The following is a 21,437-nucleotide window of genomic DNA, read 5'->3' as shown; positions in this document are numbered from 1 at the left end:
ATTTAAATAGCCACATGTGTCTATTGGCTACCGTATTGAACAGCCCAGCTCAAGAGTTACTTTTCAGTGTATAGAAAATACAAGAGATATAGCCATAAGTTATTTTTAAAAACCTATTTTTAAAAATCATAGGACAGTTAGGAAATTTTAATATGAATGGATAGTAAATGATTTTTTGGAATTATCATTCTTCTCCTTGCATGTGAAAAATGGTACTGTCTCTATTCTTAAGAAATGCATGTTAAAGTATTTAAGGGTTCCATGCTATGCCTTCTGTAATCATCAAGTAACTGGGCAAATGTGAAGGCAAATATGGCACAATGTTAATAACTCTTGAATGTGGGTACCTGGGTGGAACACATCAGCGTTTTGTTACACAGGTACCATTTCTTCAACTTTCCTAATTTTGAAAATTCTCATAATAAAAGTGAAAGAAAACATAAAACACAAATATTTAATAATCTGCTGACTCCTGTCATGGCAGGAAAAGTCAGATGTTTTTCAGCAGCCAACTGGACTCTCTGGAGATTGGGAAAATACAGCTTTATGTAACAGTAGCGCCTTGCCCACTACTGGATGGAAACATCTAGAAGTTATTTGTTAACACCCCAGTCTCTCCTAGGCCCCCCACTCACACCTGCACACGCACAGGTCACCTGCTTCTGCCACATCTGGTTTCCCTTCTCCTTCCACCCTCCTGCCCTGCCCTTCCCTTTCCAGTCTCCTCAGATGACTGCATGCCCAGCTAGCAAGGCACTTTGAAGATGAAACATGCTGAGTCCCTTACAGCCCAGGAACTGGCATCCTTTACACAGAAGAGGGTGCGGGCCACTATTAAAGCACATTCTAGAGAGGCGTTCAACTCAGCTAGCCACACAAGCCCATAAAGCACAAATTGCCACAACCGCATCTGCATAGCCAAGCCCCTTCCGACCTGAGCATAAATAGGACCCCGGCTCTTTGAGGAGGACATTGGAGTTTCCACAAGACTCCAGCTCACCTCGCCTGTACTCTGCAACCTACACCTCCAGAAGGATCATGACCTGCGGATCAGGATTCCGTGGCCGCGCCTTCAGCTGCGTCTCCGCCTGCGGACCTCGGCCCGGCCGCTGCTGCATCACGGCCGCCCCCTACCGTGGCATCTCCTGCTACCGCGGCCTCACCGGGGGCTTTGGCAGCCGCAGCGTCTGCGGGGGCTTCCGTACTGGCGCCTTTGGCCGCAGCTTCGGGTACCGCTCCGGCGGCGTGGGCGGCCTCAACGCTCCCTGCATCACCACCGTGTCAGTCAATGAGAGCCTCCTCACGCCCCTCAACCTGGAGATCGACCCCAATGCGCAGTGCGTGAAGCAAGAGGAGAAGGAGCAGATCAAGTGTCTCAACAACAGATTCGCTGCCTTCATCGACAAGGTGGGTTTCCTTGATCACACCTTTCCTGAACCTTCCGTTCCTGGGTGGGCACTCAAGGGTTAGTCAGGGGGGCAGGAGAGATGTGGGCCAGGTGAGCCCCCAGGCTGATGGAGGAGATGGACACACTTCCAGGGTACAGACAGAACAGAGAGATGAGTCTAGAGCAGGGGCTCCTGATTAGAGCACTGTTATTATTTACAACCTCTGTCCAGACAGGCAAGGGCCCTACACACAGACCAGACCACATGTCAGAGAAGAAAGCATACATGCAAACAAGACTTAACAAATGCACATAAGATACAGGAATAGAACCACAGTTCAACCTTTGAGTGGGTGTCCTTGATCACACCTTTCCTGAACCCATCTATACTAAACTTGGGCTGGGCACTGATGGGGCAGTCAAATGCAAAAAGAGCTCTACTTGGCTCCTGACCACATGCCATCTAGACTCAGCAGGTCAGGATAACTCACTTGACCTGAGGAGGGAATGATCTTTCCCAACCCCTTGCTCTCACCTCTAATATGGAAAATCCAAACATGATCACTATCTTGAAATCCAGAAGTTTCCTTGCTTTCACAGTCCCCTCTGTCTAATCTCTGCTGAGTTCTTGGTTTGCGTTGTTGTTGTTCAGTTCCTCAGTTGTGTCCGACTCTTTGCGACCCCATGGACTGCAGCACACCAGCTTCCCTATCCTTCACCATCTCCCAGAGCTTGCTCAAACTCACGTCCATTGAGTCAGTGATGCGATCCAACTATCTCATCTTTTATCTCTTCCTTCTCCTCTTGCCCTCAGTCTTTCCCAGCATCAGGGTCTTTTCCAATGAGTCAACTCTTCACAACAAGTGGCCAAAGTATTGGAGCTTCAGCTTCAGCATCAGTCATTCCAATAAATATTCAGGGTTGATTTCCTTTAGGATTGACTGGTTTGATCTCCTTGCAGCCCAGGGGACTCTCAAGAGTCTCCTCCATCTCCAGAGTTCGAAAACATCAATTCTTCAGCACTCAGACTTCTTCAAGGTCCAGCTGTCACATCCATACATAACTACTGGAAAAACCTTAGCTTTGACTGTATGGACCTTTGTCAGAAAAAGTACTGGTTTTGGAGTTTACCTTACAGCAATCAGCACCCTCCCCAAGCCCCTCCATCCCCCAAATAGGCTTGGGGGCAGTAGGAGCCATCTGACCCCTCCCCCACCCCAAATGGCAGGTGCGCTTCCTGGAGCAGCAGAACAAGCTGCTGGAGACCAAGCTGCAGTTCTACCAGAACCGCCAGTGCTGCGAGAGCAACCTCGAGCCCCTGTTCAATGGCTACATCGAGACGCTGAGGCGGGAGGCTGAGTGCGCAGAGGCCGACAGCGGGAGGCTGTCCTCGGAGCTCAACAGCCTGCAGGAGGTGCTGGAGGGCTACAAGAAGAGGTGAGTGTGGCTGGGGGTGATGTTGGGCACAGGAAATGGACATGGATTCAACCCACTGGATGAGACTGAAGAATTTCAAAGAAGGGGGTGTGACCATGCAGGGCAAGTTGGTGGTATGCAGCAGGATCTTCCCATCAGGCAGTCGTTGTTCAGATGCCTATGAGGAGGGCAGTGATTCCATAGGAGGTCTCTCTCCCCTCCTTCAGGCTTCTCTTCTCACAGCCTGATCACCCAGCAACAGTGCCCTGTGCTCTGTGGGGAGGAGGCATCTGCATTCTCCCAGGCCTGGCCCTGAGGCTCCCACCTGTAGCACCTGGATGTGATATGAGTCTCAGTGTCTCTCAGGGCTGCCAGGTCCTGGTTCTCTGGGTGTCCCACTGTCTAGGTTGCTCTAGTGCTGATGGTCTCTGAGATTCATAGGTCCTCCCCCAGCTGAGCTCGGCTGGACACCCAGGTGGGGGGAGGCTGGGACCGCAATGCTCCAGAGGGGCTGCTGTCCACTCCTGACTGGTGCTGAGTCCTTATTTTCCTCCAGAGGTGACCTCAGAGCATTTTGGGCAGCAGGGCTCATGAGGTTCCAGAAGAGTCACCCCCAGGATCCCTCAATTCCAAGTGGAGAGAGAATCACAGACAACACACCAAGTCCAACCAGAGAGGACCCAGCAGGGCTGCCAGGGATCTGGCTATGTGGGGAGGTCCCTAGTGTTGTCCCCTTCACTCCTGTGACGTGGTGACCTCCCTCTGTCCTTTTCCCGCAGGTATGAGGAGGAAGTCGCTCTAAGAGCAACAGCCGAGAATGAGTTTGTGGCTCTGAAGAAGGTGAGTAACACAGGATTGGGAAGCACAGACATGAGGGCTATCAGAATGACAGGCTCTTGCTGGGGAGATCTATGTTCTCAACCTCCCTGTGGGGTGCAGTGACCTTGCCAAGTCAGGATGGGAAATTCCCATAGACCAGGTCATGAAAGGCACATCCAAGGCTTTGAAAAGGGCAGTTACCTTGGAAAATTCACTAGCACCCTGACCTGAAGCAGGGGTATGACTGAATTGATCTCTGGATATTCTGTGCTGCTTCAGAGTTGATAGTCTGTGGCTGGGGTCCCATGGAGGCATGGTAGCTTCCGTCTCTCTGTTGAGGGATGGTGTCCTGTCTAGTGTTTCAGGAATCTGGTTAAGAGGAGGGGCACAGTCCCAGGGTCTGGGGGGGAGGATGAAGCAGAGCCAACAGTGGCCAGGTGGAGTTTTGGAGGACTGTTGGAAAACAGGGAAGGGTCAAGGTGGTTGAGCGAGGGAGCCAGTCTGGCGAGCTTAGGGTAAAAAGAAGACATGGGAGGTAAGAGATCTCAGGTAGGAGGAGTGAAAGGCTAGTGGTCCACCTCCAAGGCACAAGGCATTTGTTCTTAGAAGGGGAGGAGGTTGTGAGATGCCTCTAGGGAAGGGCAGCATGGAGATAAGACAGGAAGAGGAACACAGAATCCTTTCCCCCTCACCTCCATGTACTGTGTGAGGAGAGAGAGGAATTCAGGTGATGATCACCAGGGGTCCTCTTTGCTCAAAGACTCCCCATCTTCCCAGGATGTGGACTGTGCCTACATCCGCAAATCAGACCTTGAGGCCAATGTGGAGGCCCTGATTCAGGAGACTGACTTCCTTCGGCGACTATATGAGGAGGTGAGTGATTGTGGTCCAGGCAGAAAGCAGCAGCTGGCCTGGAAGAGAGGGCACTGTTCTGCGATCAGAGTTGGACAGGGATTTGGGCAGGAGCTACAGTCCATGAGGCTGTCAGAGGGGGCCAGGGCTGGAGACCAGGAAGGGCTGAGAAGGCTGGTACACACTGTGGTGGGGGAAGCAAAGCTGTAAACTAGACCCTTCCATCCTCCTGCCCCACCATCTGCAGGAGATCCGAGTTCTCCAAGCCCACATCTCAGACACCTCGGTCATCGTCAAGATGGACAACAGCCGGGACCTGAACATGGACAACATTGTGGCTGAGATCAAGGCTCAGTATGATGACATTGCCAGCCGCAGCCGGGCCGAGGCTGAGAGCTGGTACCGCAGCAAGGTGAGTGGTCCAGGACACCTGCGTTCTAGACAAGATGGAAGGGATGTGAGGTATATATTAACAGGATTTCTTTTGTCTGGGGATTCTGGTCCCTAGAGGTGGTGAAAGAAGTACAGACAGCTCTCAGGTTATAGTGGCAGGACAGGGCTGCCATATATGGTTTCACAGGCTGTGCCCTGGGCAACCTGAAATCATCCGTGTTGTTCTGAGTGGGTGGTACATCCTGTCCTGAGTTTCATGAGCCTCTCTGCTTCTCGGTCCCCTTTCCCCACAACCAGTGTGAGGAGATCAAGGCCACAGTGATCCGACACGGGGAGACCCTGCGTCGCACCAAGGAGGAGATCAATGAGCTGAACCGCGTGATCCAGAGGCTGACGGCTGAGGTCGAGAATGCCAAGTGCCAGGTAGGGTTTTTTTGAGGCCCACCCAGGGTCCCACAGGCAGTGTGTGTGCCCAACTGGATCTCACCATTCATTCTCCAGTCCATTTGCATGACTTGGGACCAAGGCTGTGGTTACTCAGGGAGCCCCAGGTGATGATGGGGAGAGGCCTGTTCCTGGGGTGATCCCTGCTGTGTGGAGAGACCATAGCCCACCTTGTTCTCTCCTGGGCCCTTAGAACTCTAAGCTGGAGGCTGCAGTGACCCAGGCAGAGCAGCAGGGCGAGGCAGCCCTCACTGATGCCAAGTGCAAGCTGGCCGGGCTGGAGGAGGCCCTGCAGAAGGCCAAGCAGGACATGGCCTGCCTGCTCAAAGAGTACCAGGAGGTGATGAACTCCAAGCTGGGCCTGGACATTGAGATCGCCACCTACAGGCGACTGCTGGAGGGCGAGGAGCAGAGGTGAGGACCATCCCAGCCTGGCTCTGACTACCCATTCCCACCCTTTACACAAATACCTCCCTTGATCCGGGCTGAGCAATGGCCAGGTCTGGAGCAAACCTATCATTTATCACTTTGAGGTGGGGTGGGGTATTCTGAGGACTCTTCCTTCTGACACTCTGCCCCTCCTTCTTATCACTGGTGGACCCCACTCCAAGAATTTGTGGAGCTCTGTTTGCAGCTCTGGCTGTCACTAATGTTGCCTTTTTCTTCTTCCCTCTCAGACTGTGTGAAGGCGTTGGGTCCGTGAATGTCTGTGAGTATCCTAGGCCCTGTGTGGATGGGTTTACTCGCTTCCTGTAAAGGATGGAAGTAGTGTTTTCTCTGACACCTAAAAATGAGTGGGCTGTCATCACAGGAAGAGGGATTTGGGGTCAGACAGCAGGAAGGACCACTTCTTTTGGACTAGAGTTGTTAAGATGCTTGGAGAGGGTCATAGTCGGGGAGGCGGCACCCTCGGCCCCCCCAGAATTTTGACTCAGTCTTTGGGGTTCGCAGGTGTCAGCAGCTCCCGCGGCGGGGTCGTCTGCGGGGACCTCTGCGTGTCGGGCTCCCGGCCAGTGACGGGCAGCGTCTGCAGCGCCCCCTGCAGCGGGAACCTGGCGGTGAGCACCGGCCTGTGCGCGCCCTGCGGCCCCCGCAATTCCGTCACGTCTTGCGGCCTGGGCGCGAGCGGCGTGGGCTCCTGCGGCAGCGTCTGTCGCAAATGTTAGGCCTCCCATCTCAGGCCCCGCCCGGGCATCTCTCCCGCGCAGCCCGGCGGGGCCCGCCCTGCATGGCCCCGCCCCCTCCCCGCCCACCCCAGCTCTGGGCGGAGCAAGCCCTAGGCTACCTCTCTCGTACTTGGAAAGGTCCGTCCCACTCCTGTCCTCTCCTCACGCCTGTGCTTAATGCCCTCTTCCTGGGTTCTGCCGCCCGCGCTGGGAAAGGCTACGCTAGAAAAAAGTCCTTTTGGTCACCACAGGAAGGGACCCCAGCGCAGGGAGGACCAAGACCCTACTCTGGGTTGTTGTGGGGCCAATGGCCAGAGTCCCCACCCTGTCCCAGCATCTCCCTTCCTTCTCTGCTGTGTTCATCTCTTCCAAGATCTGTGTTTCCAATAAACCACTGTAGCCAACCCTGAGCCTTGTCTGTACTTCTGTTTTCCTCCTCAGGGTCGAGGTTTGGGAGGGTCCCCAAACATGAAGCAGACAGAGAAAGCCCCAGATCTGGGGTCTCCACTAGAGTCCTCTGTCCCTGGGCTCACAGCAGTCTCGGATTTAGCCAAGGACGGTGCTAGGCCACTATAGCCTGTAATTTTATCCACACCACCTTCATGCTATATCTTGCAGAGGAAGAAACTAGACCTCAGGGACCCACAGCAGCAGGGGCCAGGCCCTACCCTGAGTTCAGTGGCACACAGCTGGGGTTTGAACCTCGTTTGAATGTTCAGTGGTTATGTCACTAAGCCACAGCTGCCTCCCAGAAATCACCTCTGTGCACATCTGTAAACTTATGAATAGAGTCAACAGTCACTCAGAGCTTAAGGAAACATCACTCTTGGCTTTGGTGGAGAAGACTCATGCCTGAGTAATTCATGAGAATTCTTTAAGGGGTGAATATATGAATGTGACTTAAGCTTTCAAAAAGCTTTTGATATGACTGCCTTTTTTTTTTTAATGGAGTTCTTTTGGGGTTTGGAGACCTGCCATCACTGATAAATTACCTCAAAGCTAGACAACAACAAGGAGTAAAAAGATGATGTGGCCCAGAGGTGAGTAAACAGACCCTGGATCCAGACTGCATGGGTCCAAAACTGGGCTCTGTTCGTAGCTGAGTGACTTTGAGCAGTTTACTTACCCTCTCTGTGCCTCAGTTTCCATACGTCTAAAGTGAAATGCTAAAAAGAGCACCTCTTTTTCACCTCCTAGGGCTGTTGGCAGGATGAAAGAATTTTATATATGCAAAATAACTAGTGCTTGCCACAAAATAACCACAACATGTATTTATTGTCAGTAGTATTCTTTTGCAGACTATAAAATAGAAATCCTTCCTGGGATAAGGGCCATGGCCTGCCTATCATTACACTTATATCTGTGATCAGAGATGCAAGCATAAAGAGAAATCCCCACATCTTCTGGGCCATCAAGCGCCTCCTGCAGTAAACTGTCCCCCTGACACTGATAAGGATATTACAAGTGCTGGTGCAAGTGGGACGATGACCCCTCAGCTTCACTAGAGACTGAACTGAGTACCCGAATATACACATATACAGCACAGTGAGTCTCAAAACTTCTGGATCCAGGCCCAGGAAGCTAACAGAAATGGAAGCCCCCATTCCATCACAATAGAAATAATTGAGACCAGAAGTGAGAGGTCTGGAAAGACACAGGCTCTTTTAAAGGACAGGATTAATCCTAGGTCTTCTGACCACCAATGTGTCCCTCTACCCTCCAATGGAATTCTGAGGACAGAGCCCTCGGAGAGTTCTAGAATCCACAACTGTTCTAACCAGCCCTCTGTGCTGTGACAACACACAGCTCAGTAGTAGACCTTGTCTGGAGTCCAGATGCAAGGCCCCAGCATCAGCTCTATCCCCCACTCCCAGTTCAGGAGCCACTAGTCCTGAGAGACAGCTCCATCAACTGACCCCTCCCTCTGCATCTCACTAGTCTCATCAGCCCAGGGGACCTTGATGACCTGTCATACTTCCCTCTCTCACCCTCCCTCTGGCTCTGACCTCTTACCTACTCCAGCTCCACAATCCTCACCTACCTATAGGTTCCCAGTCCTGGACAGGCTTAGGCAGAGGCACGAGGGTGAATGAATCACATGCATATTGCCCATGATGCAGGATGGTAAAGAAAATGAAACATCTTGCTGTGTGACATTCAGCAAGTCACTTCTCCTTTCTAGGCCTCAGTGTATTCATTAGTGGGAAAAAAAAAAAAAAATGATTGGACCAGATAGACGCTAAGGTCCCTTAGCCATTTAAAGTTCTATTTTTTTTTAATTGAAATATAGTTGATTTACAATGTTGTGTTAGTTTCAGGTATACAACAAAGTGATTCAGTATATATATAGATAGAGAGATAGATACTATTTTTCATATTCTTTTACATTTTAGGTTATTATAGGTTATCTAATATAGTTCCCTGTGCTATACAGTAGGACCTGTTGTTTTTTTATATATAGTAGTTTGAATCTCTTAAACCCGATCTCCTAACTTATCCCTCCCCCTGATCTTTCCCCTTTGGCTAACTGCAAGTTTGTTTTCTAACTCTGTGAGTCTGTTTTGTAAATAAGTTCATTAGGATCACTTTTTTAGACTCCACATATAAGTGGTATCATATTTGTCTTTCTCTGTCTTACTTTGCTTAAGTGTGATAATCTCTAGGTCCAAGTATGTTGCTGCAAATGGCATTATTTCATTCTTTTTTATGGCTGAGTAATATTCTAGTATATATATGCCACATCTTCGTAATCCATCCGTCAATGAACATTTAGGTTGCTTCCGTGTCTTGGCCCGTGTAATCAGTGAAAGGTCTATGATTCTTTAGCAGACATGGGACAGGACAAGGAGCTGGAGGGCAGTAGGGAGCCATGGTGTCAGGCACTGTGCTTCATCCCTCACAGCTCACTGTCTGTAGGTTTCTGCCTGTGAATGGAACAGAATGATTGCATCCAGGTACATGCACAGGTCTGGGCATCTGTGTGGAAACACGTACGTGTGTGAATATGTGTATACCTGTGTGTATGTGCTGAAGAGAGGACATCTGTGGGTACAACAGGGTATGACTGCAGTGTGTGTGCACAAGTGGACAGGGTGAGACAGGGTCACATGTGAAGAACTGGACTCCACAGTGTGGTGGGAGTGGAGATAGGCAGGTGCTGCTGGGGGTCATACTGGGGAGGTACCCTCTGGCTGGGGAACCCTAGCTCTAACTTGGGCTCCTCTGCCTACCCCTCCTGCCCTGCAATTACTGCAGCTCCAGCCAGGACAGAAGGAGATCAGCTGGCCTTCTTGAAGTTAGACAGCCTTCTTCAAAGGTACTCAAAACTTTTCCCAAGAACTCCAGTAAGTGAAATATTGATTATATTCACAGAATTCTTACTATATTTTCAGCTCCTTACATATAGTAATATATTTAATTCTGAAACCTCCCTGTGTTAGGTACTATTCTTATTTTACAGATCAACAGTAGAGAGGTTAATTAGGGAGGAAAAATACAAGGGATAAATGAAACTTCATTAGGTGTAGAGAGAGCAGGACTGAGGCCCAGAAACAGTTGAAAAGTAAAAGCAAGATTGGGAACAGAATCTGGGCCCTTTCTTCTTATTCCAGGCTGGACTGGCTGATATACTGTAGCTAGAATCACATCAGGAAGGGCCGCATTTAGATGCATTAAGAGACTCTCAAGGAGGTCTCTAGGGTTAATAGTGGAAGAACAGCTCCCAATTCATCCAAGAACAGAGTGGACCACACAAGACCACAGAGCTTCAGCCCATTCATATCTACTACATGGCAGACTCTGGAGATGGGTGGATGAGATATGTCACAGTCCTCAAGGGATGCTATGAAGTTGCATCCAACACTCCAAGTGCTGCTGTCAAGTGTGAGGCAGGTGTGGGGGCAGATGGGGGCTGACCCCTCAGGATCTCTTTCGCTGAGAAGCAACTGGTGACACCTCTCCTCTCTTCAGAAGTCACTCGACTCACAAAGCTTTGTAAATAGACTAGGACTGACTCTCCATAAATGCCCCAGGCTGGAATGTGGCCTGTGGCCAGGAAAGCCACTCAGAAAATTGGTCCCCAGACCACAAGCATTGGCCTGGGCCCAACAGGTGACTAAAATCTGACCCCATGGCCCTTGGCGTCTCTAGCCTGACATCAGGCTTGGGATTTGGAAAGAAAACCTGTGGTCTGCAACCAGTCCTCAGTGATACTGGATGCAGGATACTCACCATCAATCCTGCCTACAGCTCCTGGGGTACATGGGGTGGGGGGGAGGGCAGGGAGGGGCATAGTTCTTCCTTTTTCACTTCCCGTAATCTTCCTTCATTGACATGATCAACACGGCAGAAGGTGGAAAAACCTGACTTTGAATATCAGAGAATCTCATCACCTCCTAGCAAAATGCAGGGAACACAAAATCCACCTGAAGAAGTGTGCAGAGGAGCGGCTCTGCTTTCAGGCAGCTGCTTTGCATTGGGTGTGTTGGTCAGAATGTTTATACCATTGGTGTCGGTCAGAAAGGATCAAGGGGGCTAATGCGTGAGTCCAGTGGGGCCCTGTTCCCTGTCCCTCAGGTGAATGGCAGGCTACCAGCCAAGTTCTGGTCCCATTCCTCTTGCATGAGACTGCTCTGTTTATCCAGGAGGTAGGCCTTTTGGGTACCTGTTCTCTGGGCAGGAACCCAGAAAACACAGCAGACATTCTGGCACTAGCGAACCTTAAAAGGTAAACCTGGGGCCTCTGGCCAGTGACTCACCTTAGCCCCACCCAGGGACATAGAAAGCAGGGACCATTGTCCGCCAGATAGGTTGGTGATGTAATCCTTTGTGCAACAGAAAAGAATGTGAGCTCCTTGAATGGAGGCTTCTCTCAGGCCTGTGTGGCAAGGAAAGAACCCAGAAACCCAGCCTTTCTCAGGCCACCCCACTGCCACAAACTGGCCTACCTTCTGCACCCCCTCCCAAAGGTGCCTTGTGAAAATGCAGACCAAACTACACCAGAAACCTGGAAGTAGCCAAACTGGAACTTCTGATTCCAAAGCTCATGTTTTCCTCCTCTGTGGTATGTTGTTCCCAGACCATGGTCAGATGATTTGTTCATTTAAAACCTGGACCACCCAACTGTGTCCATGTCCTCCAGCCCTAATCTGCCAGGGTCATTTTCCCCAGGGCCTGTCCTCAAGTGCTCGCACCAGGGCAGTAGAGAGAGGCTCACCTTCAACCCCATCACTGTATTTCTTTCTGCTCCATTTCCTGGTTTAAGGCCTTCTGCCACCCACCCACCCACCCACCACCAGACCACTGCCCAGAACTAGAGTTCCTTGCCCACCAAGCACTATGCCTGACCCTCAGTGGCCATTCGGCGCTTATAGAGTGAGTGGATCAATGAATGCAGTTCTCAGCAACTCTGGCAAGATCAGCTGCCTGTGGACCCCAGACTGGGAATCAGTCCTCCATCATGCATGAATCAACCCCTTCTTTCCCTTTCACTGGGTTTTCCTGGTAGCTCCAGGGGCCCTCACACACACACAAACACACACACACACACAGAACATCCCCAACCCTTAAGATCCTGGTCCTCTGATATCGCCATCAACTGAAGTCATGTGGACCCACACAGCCAAAGCGGGGTTGCTTCCTGGTAATGTCTCCCCTTTTCTTTTCCCTCCCCCAAATCCAGCCAGCTTTGTCTTTGCTCTGGGGATAAAGAGCCTGAAGAATCTAGGCCCAAACAGCAGGAACGCTCCAACTGCTACATAACTTTTTATTGCAGAGGAGGAGTCCCAGGAAAAGAAGGGGATGGGGCAGTTCAGAGGGGAAGGGTGCTGTGTCCAGGGAAGACAAATGCCATGCTTCCCAGTGGCACAGCGTCCAGCCTATCCCCACACTGGGGACGGGTCTACCATGGTCCAGTAAACTGCATTCAAAGACTTTATACTCTAGGGTCGGGGACAAGAGGGAGAGGTAAGACGAGGGTCGGAACCATGGGAGAGGGCATCTGAGATACAGGTCCAAGTCACTGGGGAGGAAGCTAGGGTTCCTTAACTTCTCCGGAGTGGGGCAGGAAGGATTCAGCATCCGCGTGAGCCGCTGCAGCGTAAACCCGCGACACAACCGGGGGAGCCGCAGAGGGCACAGCCGCCGCCAGGGGCGCTCGTCTCCACGGAGCTGGGACCCGCTCCGGGCGGCAGCAGCGCCTCGGCGCCCGAGGCTGAGCCCGGCAGGCCGGTGGGAGCACTTCCCAGGACTGAGCGGAGAGCGGCTGTTGGAGGAAAAAGCTCTATCGTCTCCCCTGCCCTTTCCGCCCCAGAAGACAGACATACAGATATACAGATGCGCAGACACCTCCCCCTACCAGGAGACAGACGTGCAAACTCCTCAAAGTGACAGATACACAGACCCCATCCCCTAAGAAACAAACTCGGGAATGTCCCCTCCCTGGAGTCAGCCCCAGATTCTCCCCCACGCGAGAATAAAACAGTTTCTTCCACGGGGATGAACCCACAGACCTTCCTCCCACACCCCAAGACACACCAACAGATCCCCCGCCAAAGAACAGACCACAGAACTCCCTTTCCCGATACACACAAACACCAGTAAACCATCCCCAAGAGAATAAAAGCAGCCCTCACAAATGGGAGACACAGAGGAAGTGGCTGGCTACCTACTCCCTCCCCAGAGAGGATACATACCCAGGGTGGGGAGGGGATAACATGTGACCCCTTTCATCCCAAGTTACTCTCTTATTTACTTACTGACATTTCCTGCCCCAAATCCCAGACCAAGCCTGCAGGGAGAAGGAGGGAGCAGGTGAGTGAATCCATCTACCAGACAGAAAAGTCACCCTTCTTCAAAACAAAGCACTTCTGGCCCCTTCCAGACAGGCAGAAATCCTTCCATTCTGAAAGCTCCTTGGGTCTCTCAGATCCCCTCAGCCCTTTCGAGTAAAGACTCCTTCTGGACCTTTACATTCAACCCTTCCTGTCTTAAATTCAAATAATTCTTTTACTGAAGAATTCTTAGAGAAGGGAGAAGGCAGAAGATCTACACTGTCTTTAGCTTATCTTGAAATTAGACCCCATGATGGGGGCATTTTGAAGGCAGGTCCTAGAGGAGGTAGGTCAGTTGTCTGGAGAATATTATTCAAGCCTCACCCAGTCAGTTTCTACCTGTGGGTCCTTAAGGTGGCTTTTATTCTCTGAGACTCAGTTTCCTCATCTGTAAAATGGGGATAATAGAACCTCCTCCTCCCCCCCAGGAGTTTAAAGGAGACAATAAATGCAGCTTGTCTGCTGCACAATGGGTTCCCTTTCCTTCCCCTCAGCCTAGTGGGCCCAGCTGAAGCTGGAAGCCCTTGGGTCTCTACCTGCCTAATGTTAAAAGCCAGACCCTACCTGTCGCCATAAACCCTGCCTTCCCTAGGCCTGAAGGAGAGAGGAGCAGAGCTGAAGGCGCCCACACCAGCGATCTTACTCCCCCTGGCTGGGCCTTGGTCCTTGCAGTTGTCTCAGTATACAAACTGGCCCCTGCTTTCTGATCCTGGGAGTAAAAGAGTCACTCATCACAGGTGCTAAGGTTACTTGTTAGCTGGGACCCTTGGTCTAAAGGTCTGTGAGATGGTGGGAAGAAAACTGACTCCAGGAGAACAGATCCCTGGATACCCAGCTCACCTCTCCTCACTTTATCCCCCACCCCAGCTGGCGAGGACCCAGGCAGGATCCTCCCAAAGCCTCTCTACTCCTCGCCTTGACCACATCTGAAGCACCGCCTAGCCCTCACCTGCTCTCCTCGCCCTCCAGCAGTTTCCTGTAGATGGCGATCTCAAACTCCAGGCCCAGCTTGACGATCATGAGCTTCTGGTACTCACGCAGCTGTCGCACCATGTCCTGCTTGGCCTTCTGCAGGGCAGCTTCCAGCCAGACCAGCTTGCCCTTGGCGCTTCCTGAGGCACTTTCCTTCTGCAGAGCGGCTGGGTCCTTGCCTCTCTCTGGTTCACAGGGCTGGGGACAAAGGGGGCAAAGAACACAGACAGGAGGACATCCTCAGCCCCTCCCCACTCAAGGATCCACACCTTTCTCCATAGCCGGAGGGCCGAAGAGAAACTAGAGATCGTTAAGGGGAATGAGTGTGCCTGCTCTGAAATCTGTGTTTGTGTGTCTGCCCCACTCCCAGGGTGGAGGTTGGGGACCAGCCTTCTTAGATGACTGAGAGCCTTTTGCATCTAGTATGTGTGTGTGCATGCTAAGTTGCTTCAGTCATGTCCAACTCTTTGCAACCCCATGGACTGTAGCCCACCAGGCTCCTCTGTCCATGGGATTCTCCAGGCAAGAATACTGGAGTGGGTTGCCATGTGTTCCTCCAGGGGATCTTCCCAACCCAGAGGTTGAACCCGTGTCTTCTGCAGCTCCCACCTTGGCAGACTGGTTCTTTACCACTAGCCCACCTGGGAAGCCCACATCTAGTATAGTGACACTTCCAAAATGAGCTAGGGGCTGGGAAGCATCAAATACATTTTAGCATGTCATTCTGGGGTTATTGTTTCATCAGGGAATGAACAGGAAGAGTATCCTTTCCTCATAAGAGACTGGAATTTGTAGTTTTCTAGGGAAAAAAAATATTGATAATAAAGGCCTGCCTTGGTGAGGCATACTTGCTGCCTAGGGAACCAGTCGGGGAATCAGAGCAGCTGAGGCTGCTGGGAGACTGGGCCCACCCAGCCACCACTCTGTCACCCCTGGAACCTGAACAGTTTGTCCCTCCTCAAAGCCAGGGGTTCCTGGAGAAGGGAGAACCCCCACAAATATCCTGCAGAGCCTGAGACACTTGTCTCTGCAGAAAACAAGAACTGACTGGAAGCAGAACCTCTTCCCTTTGCGGGGTGGAGCATGGGCTGGGGCAGGAGCTTAACTAAGAGGGCGGCTGAGAAAAAAGAGGAGCGGGTGAGAGGGAGAGAGGTGGGGAGAAAGAGGGCATTCATGTGGGAACCTTCTCTTTCTGGAGCCTAAAGCCTGAGAAACACAAATGCCTACAGAGCCTGGCTGGAGACATCAAAAAAGTACAGGCCAGGGACTTTCCTGGTGGTTCATTGGTTAAGACTGCACTCCCAATGCCCAGGGCCTGGTTCCATCCCTGATCAGGGAACTAGGAGTTCTGTAACTAAGACTGGGCACAGCGGGGGTGGCAGGGAGGGAGGGGAAAGGGAATAAAGGCCAAATGTAAAGTATATGTGGATAGTACCCAGCTCTACAAAGAAATATACACACTCTAATTTTCCTGAAATCACAAGGATGTCTTTCCTGTTTTCAGTCTTTCATTTCTTCACCTTAGATAGAGAACTAGATCCAGAGCCTAGCTGTATCTCTTTGACAAGAATGACAAAGAGTACTAGCCAAGGTGAGGCTAAATGGCAAAGATCCCTCTGCCTCAGTGTCAAAGGATGCAATTTGGAGTGGTGGAGTCTGAGGCACACTGCAGGAACATGACCCCCATGTGAAGATGAAAGAGAAGGTAGAGGCCTCTCTTCTCTCACCAGATGTTACTGTGTGAGACCATGTGAGACCAGTTTAATATTGCCAGATCTGCATGTTTATAGACGGAATCCATGGTACTGAATTTCTAGGTAAGATCTTGCCATTTCTGAAGATGGGCTCAAATTTCACACTATAGGACAATCACAAAACATACAGACTTAAAAATATATATATATATATACATAAAAAATGATATACAAACAAGCATCCATATGCATACATTTTTACCTACATGTTAATTACGTATCCACATTAAAAAAAAAAAACTCAAAGTCCTGGGCAAATGGAAGCATGGTATATACACACATAACCACACTCCTGTTTGCTCAGACATTCACAAAGAGAAACTCTATCCAAAGGATGGGGGGAAGGTCTAGTCTAGTCTAGGATGCGTCACCAGCATCACCACTCAGCCACCCCAACGCCCGCCCCTCACCTGGCTCTTGGTGCCATCCACTTCCGCTGTCAGCCGCTGGATGGCCTGGTTCAGCCTGTTTAGCTCCTCCTTACTGTGTCGCAAGTTCTGCACGTGTTTCTGCACTGTTGCCTTTATCCCCTCGCACTGTGAGGTGGGGACAGCCAAGTGGGGTGGGGGGTTGATCAAGAAGATGAGGAAGCAGCAGGTGCATTCACTGGAGATCAGCAAGACCGTTCCAGCACCCACCCACCCACTTGCTATCATGGGTGGGTCACTTGACTCCTCTGAGCCTCTGCTTCTCCATCTATAAGATGGGAATGGTCATCCTTTCTATCCCCAGAGGTGGTTGAGAGAAGGAAGCGCACTTGGCTGGCACCAGGGCATGTGGGTCACCAGGTCTGTGGATGCCAAAGGTAGTGTGAACTCAGCCACAAAGGGAAACAGTGCAGCAGTTTGCTGAGTCTTTGGACTGAGACCACACCAAACTGACCCCAAGAATCAGGGTAGCTAACCCTAGGAAATCAATTCCCGTCCTTCACTACACAGACTCATCTAAATGAATACAAAAGGCAGTTAATAAAATTCAACATTCCTGAATTTTAAAAATACTTTTTCAAATCTAAGAATATGAAGAAACTTTCCTAATATGAAGAAAATTTCCTAATTCCTAAATATGAAGAACTTTTCCTAAGAAAATTTCCTAAACTTCCTAAAAGGTTATTAATCAGTGACAAGAGATCCAGTTTCCAGCTACTTTCCCAAACCCCAGGCCACTCTGGGACCACATTATGGGACGACAAGGGACCAAATCAGTGGGCCTTTACCCTTCCTGCATCCTGTCTGTACATGCCAACATCTAACCAGTTGGGTACGGTGACCATGCTTTCACAGTGCCTTATACTCTCCAGTATTTTTCCTCCACCATCCCCCTGGGGCTCAGGACCACCCGTGAAGTAGACCAGGGAGATGTTCCTGTATCTATTATCTTCCCTCGGGCAAGCTGATGCTCAGCCACCATGCAAGAAGTAGGGACCCTGAGGGATATGACCGACCCTGCAGTCAATGGCTGAGCCTGGCTGCATCTTAAGTCCACGCACTTTGCTCTACTCCCCAAGGAACAGATAGTGTCACACAGGCCCTTCAACACAGAGAATAGGAACTGTTCACTCCAGCCCAGTGCAAATTTCCTTCCAAGGTATTGATAGGTAGGGTGTGGGGAATGGATGAAAAGAGACTGCAAAACTTCATTTCCCACCAATCTCTGCCCTATTCTTACTGCCTGTACCCGCTCTTGTTCCCAAAAGCTGAAGACTCAGCAGGCAAGCTCGTGCCTGGCGGGGTCCAACAGATCTGGACTGAGTTCAAGATCCCTCCTCCTGTGTGAACTAATGAGCTGTGTAGACAAGTCTTACCATGATGAGCAGAGCTGTTCTCTCCTCCAAGCCTCCCGTGGTCCCTGAAGCTCAGCTGTAGCCCAGAGAGCTCCTAGAATGCTCAGCTCTGAAGGACAAAGCCTCTTCTTCCTGGTGGCTCTGTGACCTCATCTTGTTACATTTGCAGAGTTCTGATTGGGGAGAGTGGTGGAAGGGGCCATCCTGTGAGCCCAGAGGGGAACATGTTAGTCTCTGAGCTGGAATGGACCTTCAAGGAAAGAGGAGGAGGAGGAAGCGGGGTGGGGGAAGGAAAAGGACTTCAGGTGGGGGAAACGTGTGGAGCTGGGGAGTCTGGGCTTTGGGAGTGGGCAACAGGGAGCCACAGAAAGTGCTTGAAGAGGCCAGCAGCCTGGTGTATGTACAATGCAGTGTGGAAGGCCTGTCTGATAGCAATGCAGAATACAGATAGGAGGGAGAGAGACTCTGGCTGGGAGTTCATTTCCACTAGTAGGTAAGAAATCTGAGTAAAGACAGGACTCCAAGCTGAAGGAGTAACAGGGACCAGAGAACACAAGTTGATCGGCATTTTCTTCTGTTTGATAAATTTCTCATACATACAAGAGTATATATAACATGCATTTGATGATTTAAATAGCGACATAATAAAACAAGCCCCTGTGTGCCCACCAGAACCTTCAAAGCCCGCTGTGGGACTGACCCTTCCTGCTTACAGCATCCTCTCCCTCTGACCCCATTCACTCTGCAAGGTGACCACTATCTTGGGTTTTTGTGTTAAGCACCCCCTTGTGTTTTCTTTATTGTTGTATCATATGTGTATGAATTCCTAAGCAACTGTTTTAGTTTTGCCTTCCTGTAAGATTTCTATAAATAGAATTACATGCAGGCTTCTATGACTTACTTCTCCCTCCTCAACATTCTAATTGTGCGATTCAACCATTCTGATGCATGTAGCTTAGTTTGTATTGCAATGCTGTAGAGTATCCCAGTGTGATTATTGCTCCTAGGGGTATACACATGTGCTTTTTTTTTTCTTTTGATCATAGCAAACAATGCTGCTATGAACTTTGGGATATGTATTTGCTAGCGTACTTTGGCAAGAGTTTTTTTGCGGTACTGGCTGTCAAACTTTTTTTTATAGCCATAGCTCAAGTTATAAGAAATACATTTTAGGGACTTCCTTGGTGGTCCAGTGGTTAAAAATCTGTGTTGCAATGCAAGGAAGACAGATTCTATCCCTGATCAGGGAGCTAAGATCTCACATGCCAGGAGAGCAACTAAACCCAAGTGTTGCAATTACTGAGCCCACAGGCTCTGGAGCCCACGCAACACAGCCAAAGACCCGGTATGACTCAGCGATGATCCCATGTGCTGTAACTAAAACCCAACATAGCCAGTTAAATAAATAAAAATTAAATAAATTTAAAATATATATATTTTATATCATGAATCGGTACCTATATACATATCCACACACATAAACTGAAATAAATTTTATGAAAAATTATTTCTACTATAAAGTGCCATCTGATCCTCTAATCGGTCACTTTAATGTTTCACTTTCAATTTACTGACCTAGGTTTTCAGTAAGGGCTCATGTTTAGGTTTTCATATGTTTCAGTTTTTTCACCAAGCCTTATGTTTAGGTTTCATTTCTTATAAATAGCATATTAACCTCATTATTTGTTAAATAATGTAATGAAAATGAAATATCCATGAACTAACTTACTGACACAAGAACCCATTCTGTCCTCTCCCTCTCACTCTGGAGGTAACCACTTCCTTGAATTTGTGTAAACATCCCCTTGCTTTTTTTTTTTTTTAAGTTTTATCACATATATTACATATATCTAAAAATATATCTGTAAGGTTATCTTGTTTGTTTTTTAATAAAAAGGGTATCAGTTACACAGGGCTTGCTTTTTTTTTTGTCTTTTAACATTATATAGCTAGGATTCCTCCCTGAGCATTCATAGTATTCTATTGAGCAAATATACTACACTTCTATGTTATTTTGTTTTATTTTTTCCTTTTACAAAGTTGATTCTACAACCATTTTTCTAAATGACCCCTGATGCACATATGTGAGAATTTCTCTTTGATACACATCTAAGATCTAGGAGTAGAACTTGGGGATCTTAGGATGGTCAAATGTTCAACATGACAAAACAAAAATTATTTGCCAAAGTTATTATAGTAACAATTTACACTTTGATCGGCACTGTATGACTTCCCAGGTGGCGCTAGTGGTAAAGAATCTGCCTTCCGATGCAAGAGGATCAAGAGACACAGATTCGATCCCTGAGTTGGGAAGATCGCCTGGAGTGAAACATGGCAACCCACTCCAGTATTCTTGCCTGGAGAATCCCATGGACAGAAGAGCCTGGTGGGCTACAGTCCATGGGGTCGCAAAGAGTCAGACATGACTGAGTAATAGGCATGGCATGGCAGGACAGCACTGTATGAAAGATTCATATATTCTCCACATATCTTAATTTTCAACAGTTTAATGGGGACTTCCCTGATGGTCCAGTGACTAAGACTCCATGCTCCCAGTGCCAGGGGACTGGGTTCAATCCCTGGTCAGGGAACTAGATCCCACATACTGCAACTAAGAGTTTTCATGCAGCAACTAAAGACCCCATTTGCTGCAACTAAGACCCAGAACAGTCAAATACATAAATAAATATCTTTAAAAAACAATTAAAAGGTATAATCAATCTCATTTTTGACCTTGCTTTAAATTTTCATGATTACTGTTGAGGTTGAATAGCTCTTTAAATGTTTATTATCTATATGTATTTGCTTTCTTTTGACCATTTTTTCTATTGGGTTGTTTGCCTTATTCCTATTGGATTACAGGTGTTCTTTATATTTCTGACTATTATTATTTTACCACTTATATGTATCACAAATAGCACTTTCAAATTTATAGCTCCTTTTTTAATTTTATGGCATATTTTTATCAATAAAAGTTCTTAATTTTAATGTAGTCTAACTTATCAAGCTTTTATATTAAGCACTTTGTGTGACTTGCTTAAAAGTCCTTTTCTATACCAAGATCAGAAAGGTGTTCTTTTTTTTTTCTTCTTAGAGTTTTAAAGTTTTGCATTTGATGTGTATAATTTTAATTTGCTTGAAATTGGTTTTGTGTATCACAGAAATCAGGGATCCAATTTCATTCTTTCCCATGTGGCTGACCAATGTATAGTTCTTTCTTTGCTATTGATCTGTGAATCAAAGATATATATAGCTATACATCTATATAGATATAGATATAAGATGTATTTAACTGTGCATATTATATATAATTTTATTTATGTCTTATTTATTTAATACATTTATATCATATATACACACAAGAATAAATTGACCAATGTAACAAAACAGAGAGCCCCCAAATTGATATGTATTATATATATATATAAATATGTCATATATAAATATATGATGCAAAATATTATACAGTATGTCATAAGCATAAATTATGCAATACATATGTTTTATATATGTATGTATACTATACACATCAATTTAGCAGCTCTCTATTTTGTCTCATTGGTCAGTTTGTCTAATCTTGTATAGATACTTTTGCCCTGAATTTCTGTAGCTTTCTAAAAG

General features: G+C 48.5%; 2 protein-coding genes across 3 annotated transcripts; one reads left to right on the top strand and one right to left on the bottom strand.

The window, feature by feature from the left end:
• The first annotated feature begins 953 nt into the window (after positions 1 to 953).
• On the top strand, positions 954 to 6,887 carry LOC122427387 (keratin, type II cuticular Hb1). Its single transcript, XM_043446825.1, has 9 exons — positions 954 to 1,407; positions 2,616 to 2,824; positions 3,583 to 3,643; positions 4,400 to 4,495; positions 4,722 to 4,886; positions 5,165 to 5,290; positions 5,505 to 5,725; positions 5,989 to 6,020; positions 6,263 to 6,887. Exons 1-9 carry the CDS (start codon positions 1,039 to 1,041, stop codon positions 6,475 to 6,477), a joined length of 1,494 nt encoding a protein of 497 aa, XP_043302760.1. The 5' UTR covers positions 954 to 1,038; the 3' UTR covers positions 6,478 to 6,887.
• Positions 6,888 to 12,279: 5,392 nt separating this feature from the next.
• On the bottom strand, positions 12,280 to 17,955 carry LOC122427392 (keratin, type II cuticular Hb1-like). 2 transcript variants are annotated; one of them, XM_043446832.1, is made up of 5 exons: positions 17,838 to 17,955; positions 16,444 to 16,569; positions 14,257 to 14,477; positions 13,233 to 13,264; positions 12,280 to 12,739 (listed from the first exon to the last, which is right to left on the bottom strand). In XM_043446832.1, the coding sequence occupies exons 1-5, from the start codon at positions 17,838 to 17,840 to the stop codon at positions 12,549 to 12,551; spliced, it is 573 nt and encodes a 190-aa protein (XP_043302767.1). In that variant the 5' UTR covers positions 17,841 to 17,955; the 3' UTR covers positions 12,280 to 12,548. The 2 variants fall into 2 exon arrangements, with proteins under 2 accessions (XP_043302767.1, XP_043302766.1); XM_043446831.1 differs by having other exon boundaries at positions 16,444 to 16,823; positions 17,838 to 17,921.
• Between the last annotated feature and the right edge of the window lie 3,482 nt (positions 17,956 to 21,437).

This window comes from Cervus canadensis, chromosome 25 (genome assembly GCF_019320065.1).
Source record: "Cervus canadensis isolate Bull #8, Minnesota chromosome 25, ASM1932006v1, whole genome shotgun sequence".
In the NCBI taxonomy this organism is placed as follows: Eukaryota; Metazoa; Chordata; class Mammalia; order Artiodactyla; family Cervidae; genus Cervus; species Cervus canadensis.
The sequence above is the reverse complement of the archived record's forward strand: the minus strand, read 5'-3'. Positions and strand labels throughout refer to the sequence as shown.

Coding starts and splice junctions, on each gene's coding strand:
- LOC122427392 (XM_043446831.1), bottom strand. CDS start 16,689: ATGATAGCAAGTGGGTGGGTGGGTGCTGGAACGGTCTTGCTGATCTCC. Junction 14,478..16,443: donor TGGATGGCACCAAGAGCCAG/GTGAGGGGCGGG, acceptor CTTTGTCCCCAG/CCCTGTGAACCAGAGAGAGG. Junction 12,740..13,232: donor ATTTGGGGCAGGAAATGTCA/GTAAGTAAATAA, acceptor TTCCTCCAACAG/CCGCTCTCCGCTCAGTCCTG.
- LOC122427387 (XM_043446825.1), top strand. CDS start 1,039: ATGACCTGCGGATCAGGATTCCGTGGCCGCGCCTTCAGCTGCGTCTCC. Junction 4,496..4,721: donor TTCGGCGACTATATGAGGAG/GTGAGTGATTGT, acceptor CACCATCTGCAG/GAGATCCGAGTTCTCCAAGC. Junction 5,726..5,988: donor CTGGAGGGCGAGGAGCAGAG/GTGAGGACCATC, acceptor CTTCCCTCTCAG/ACTGTGTGAAGGCGTTGGGT.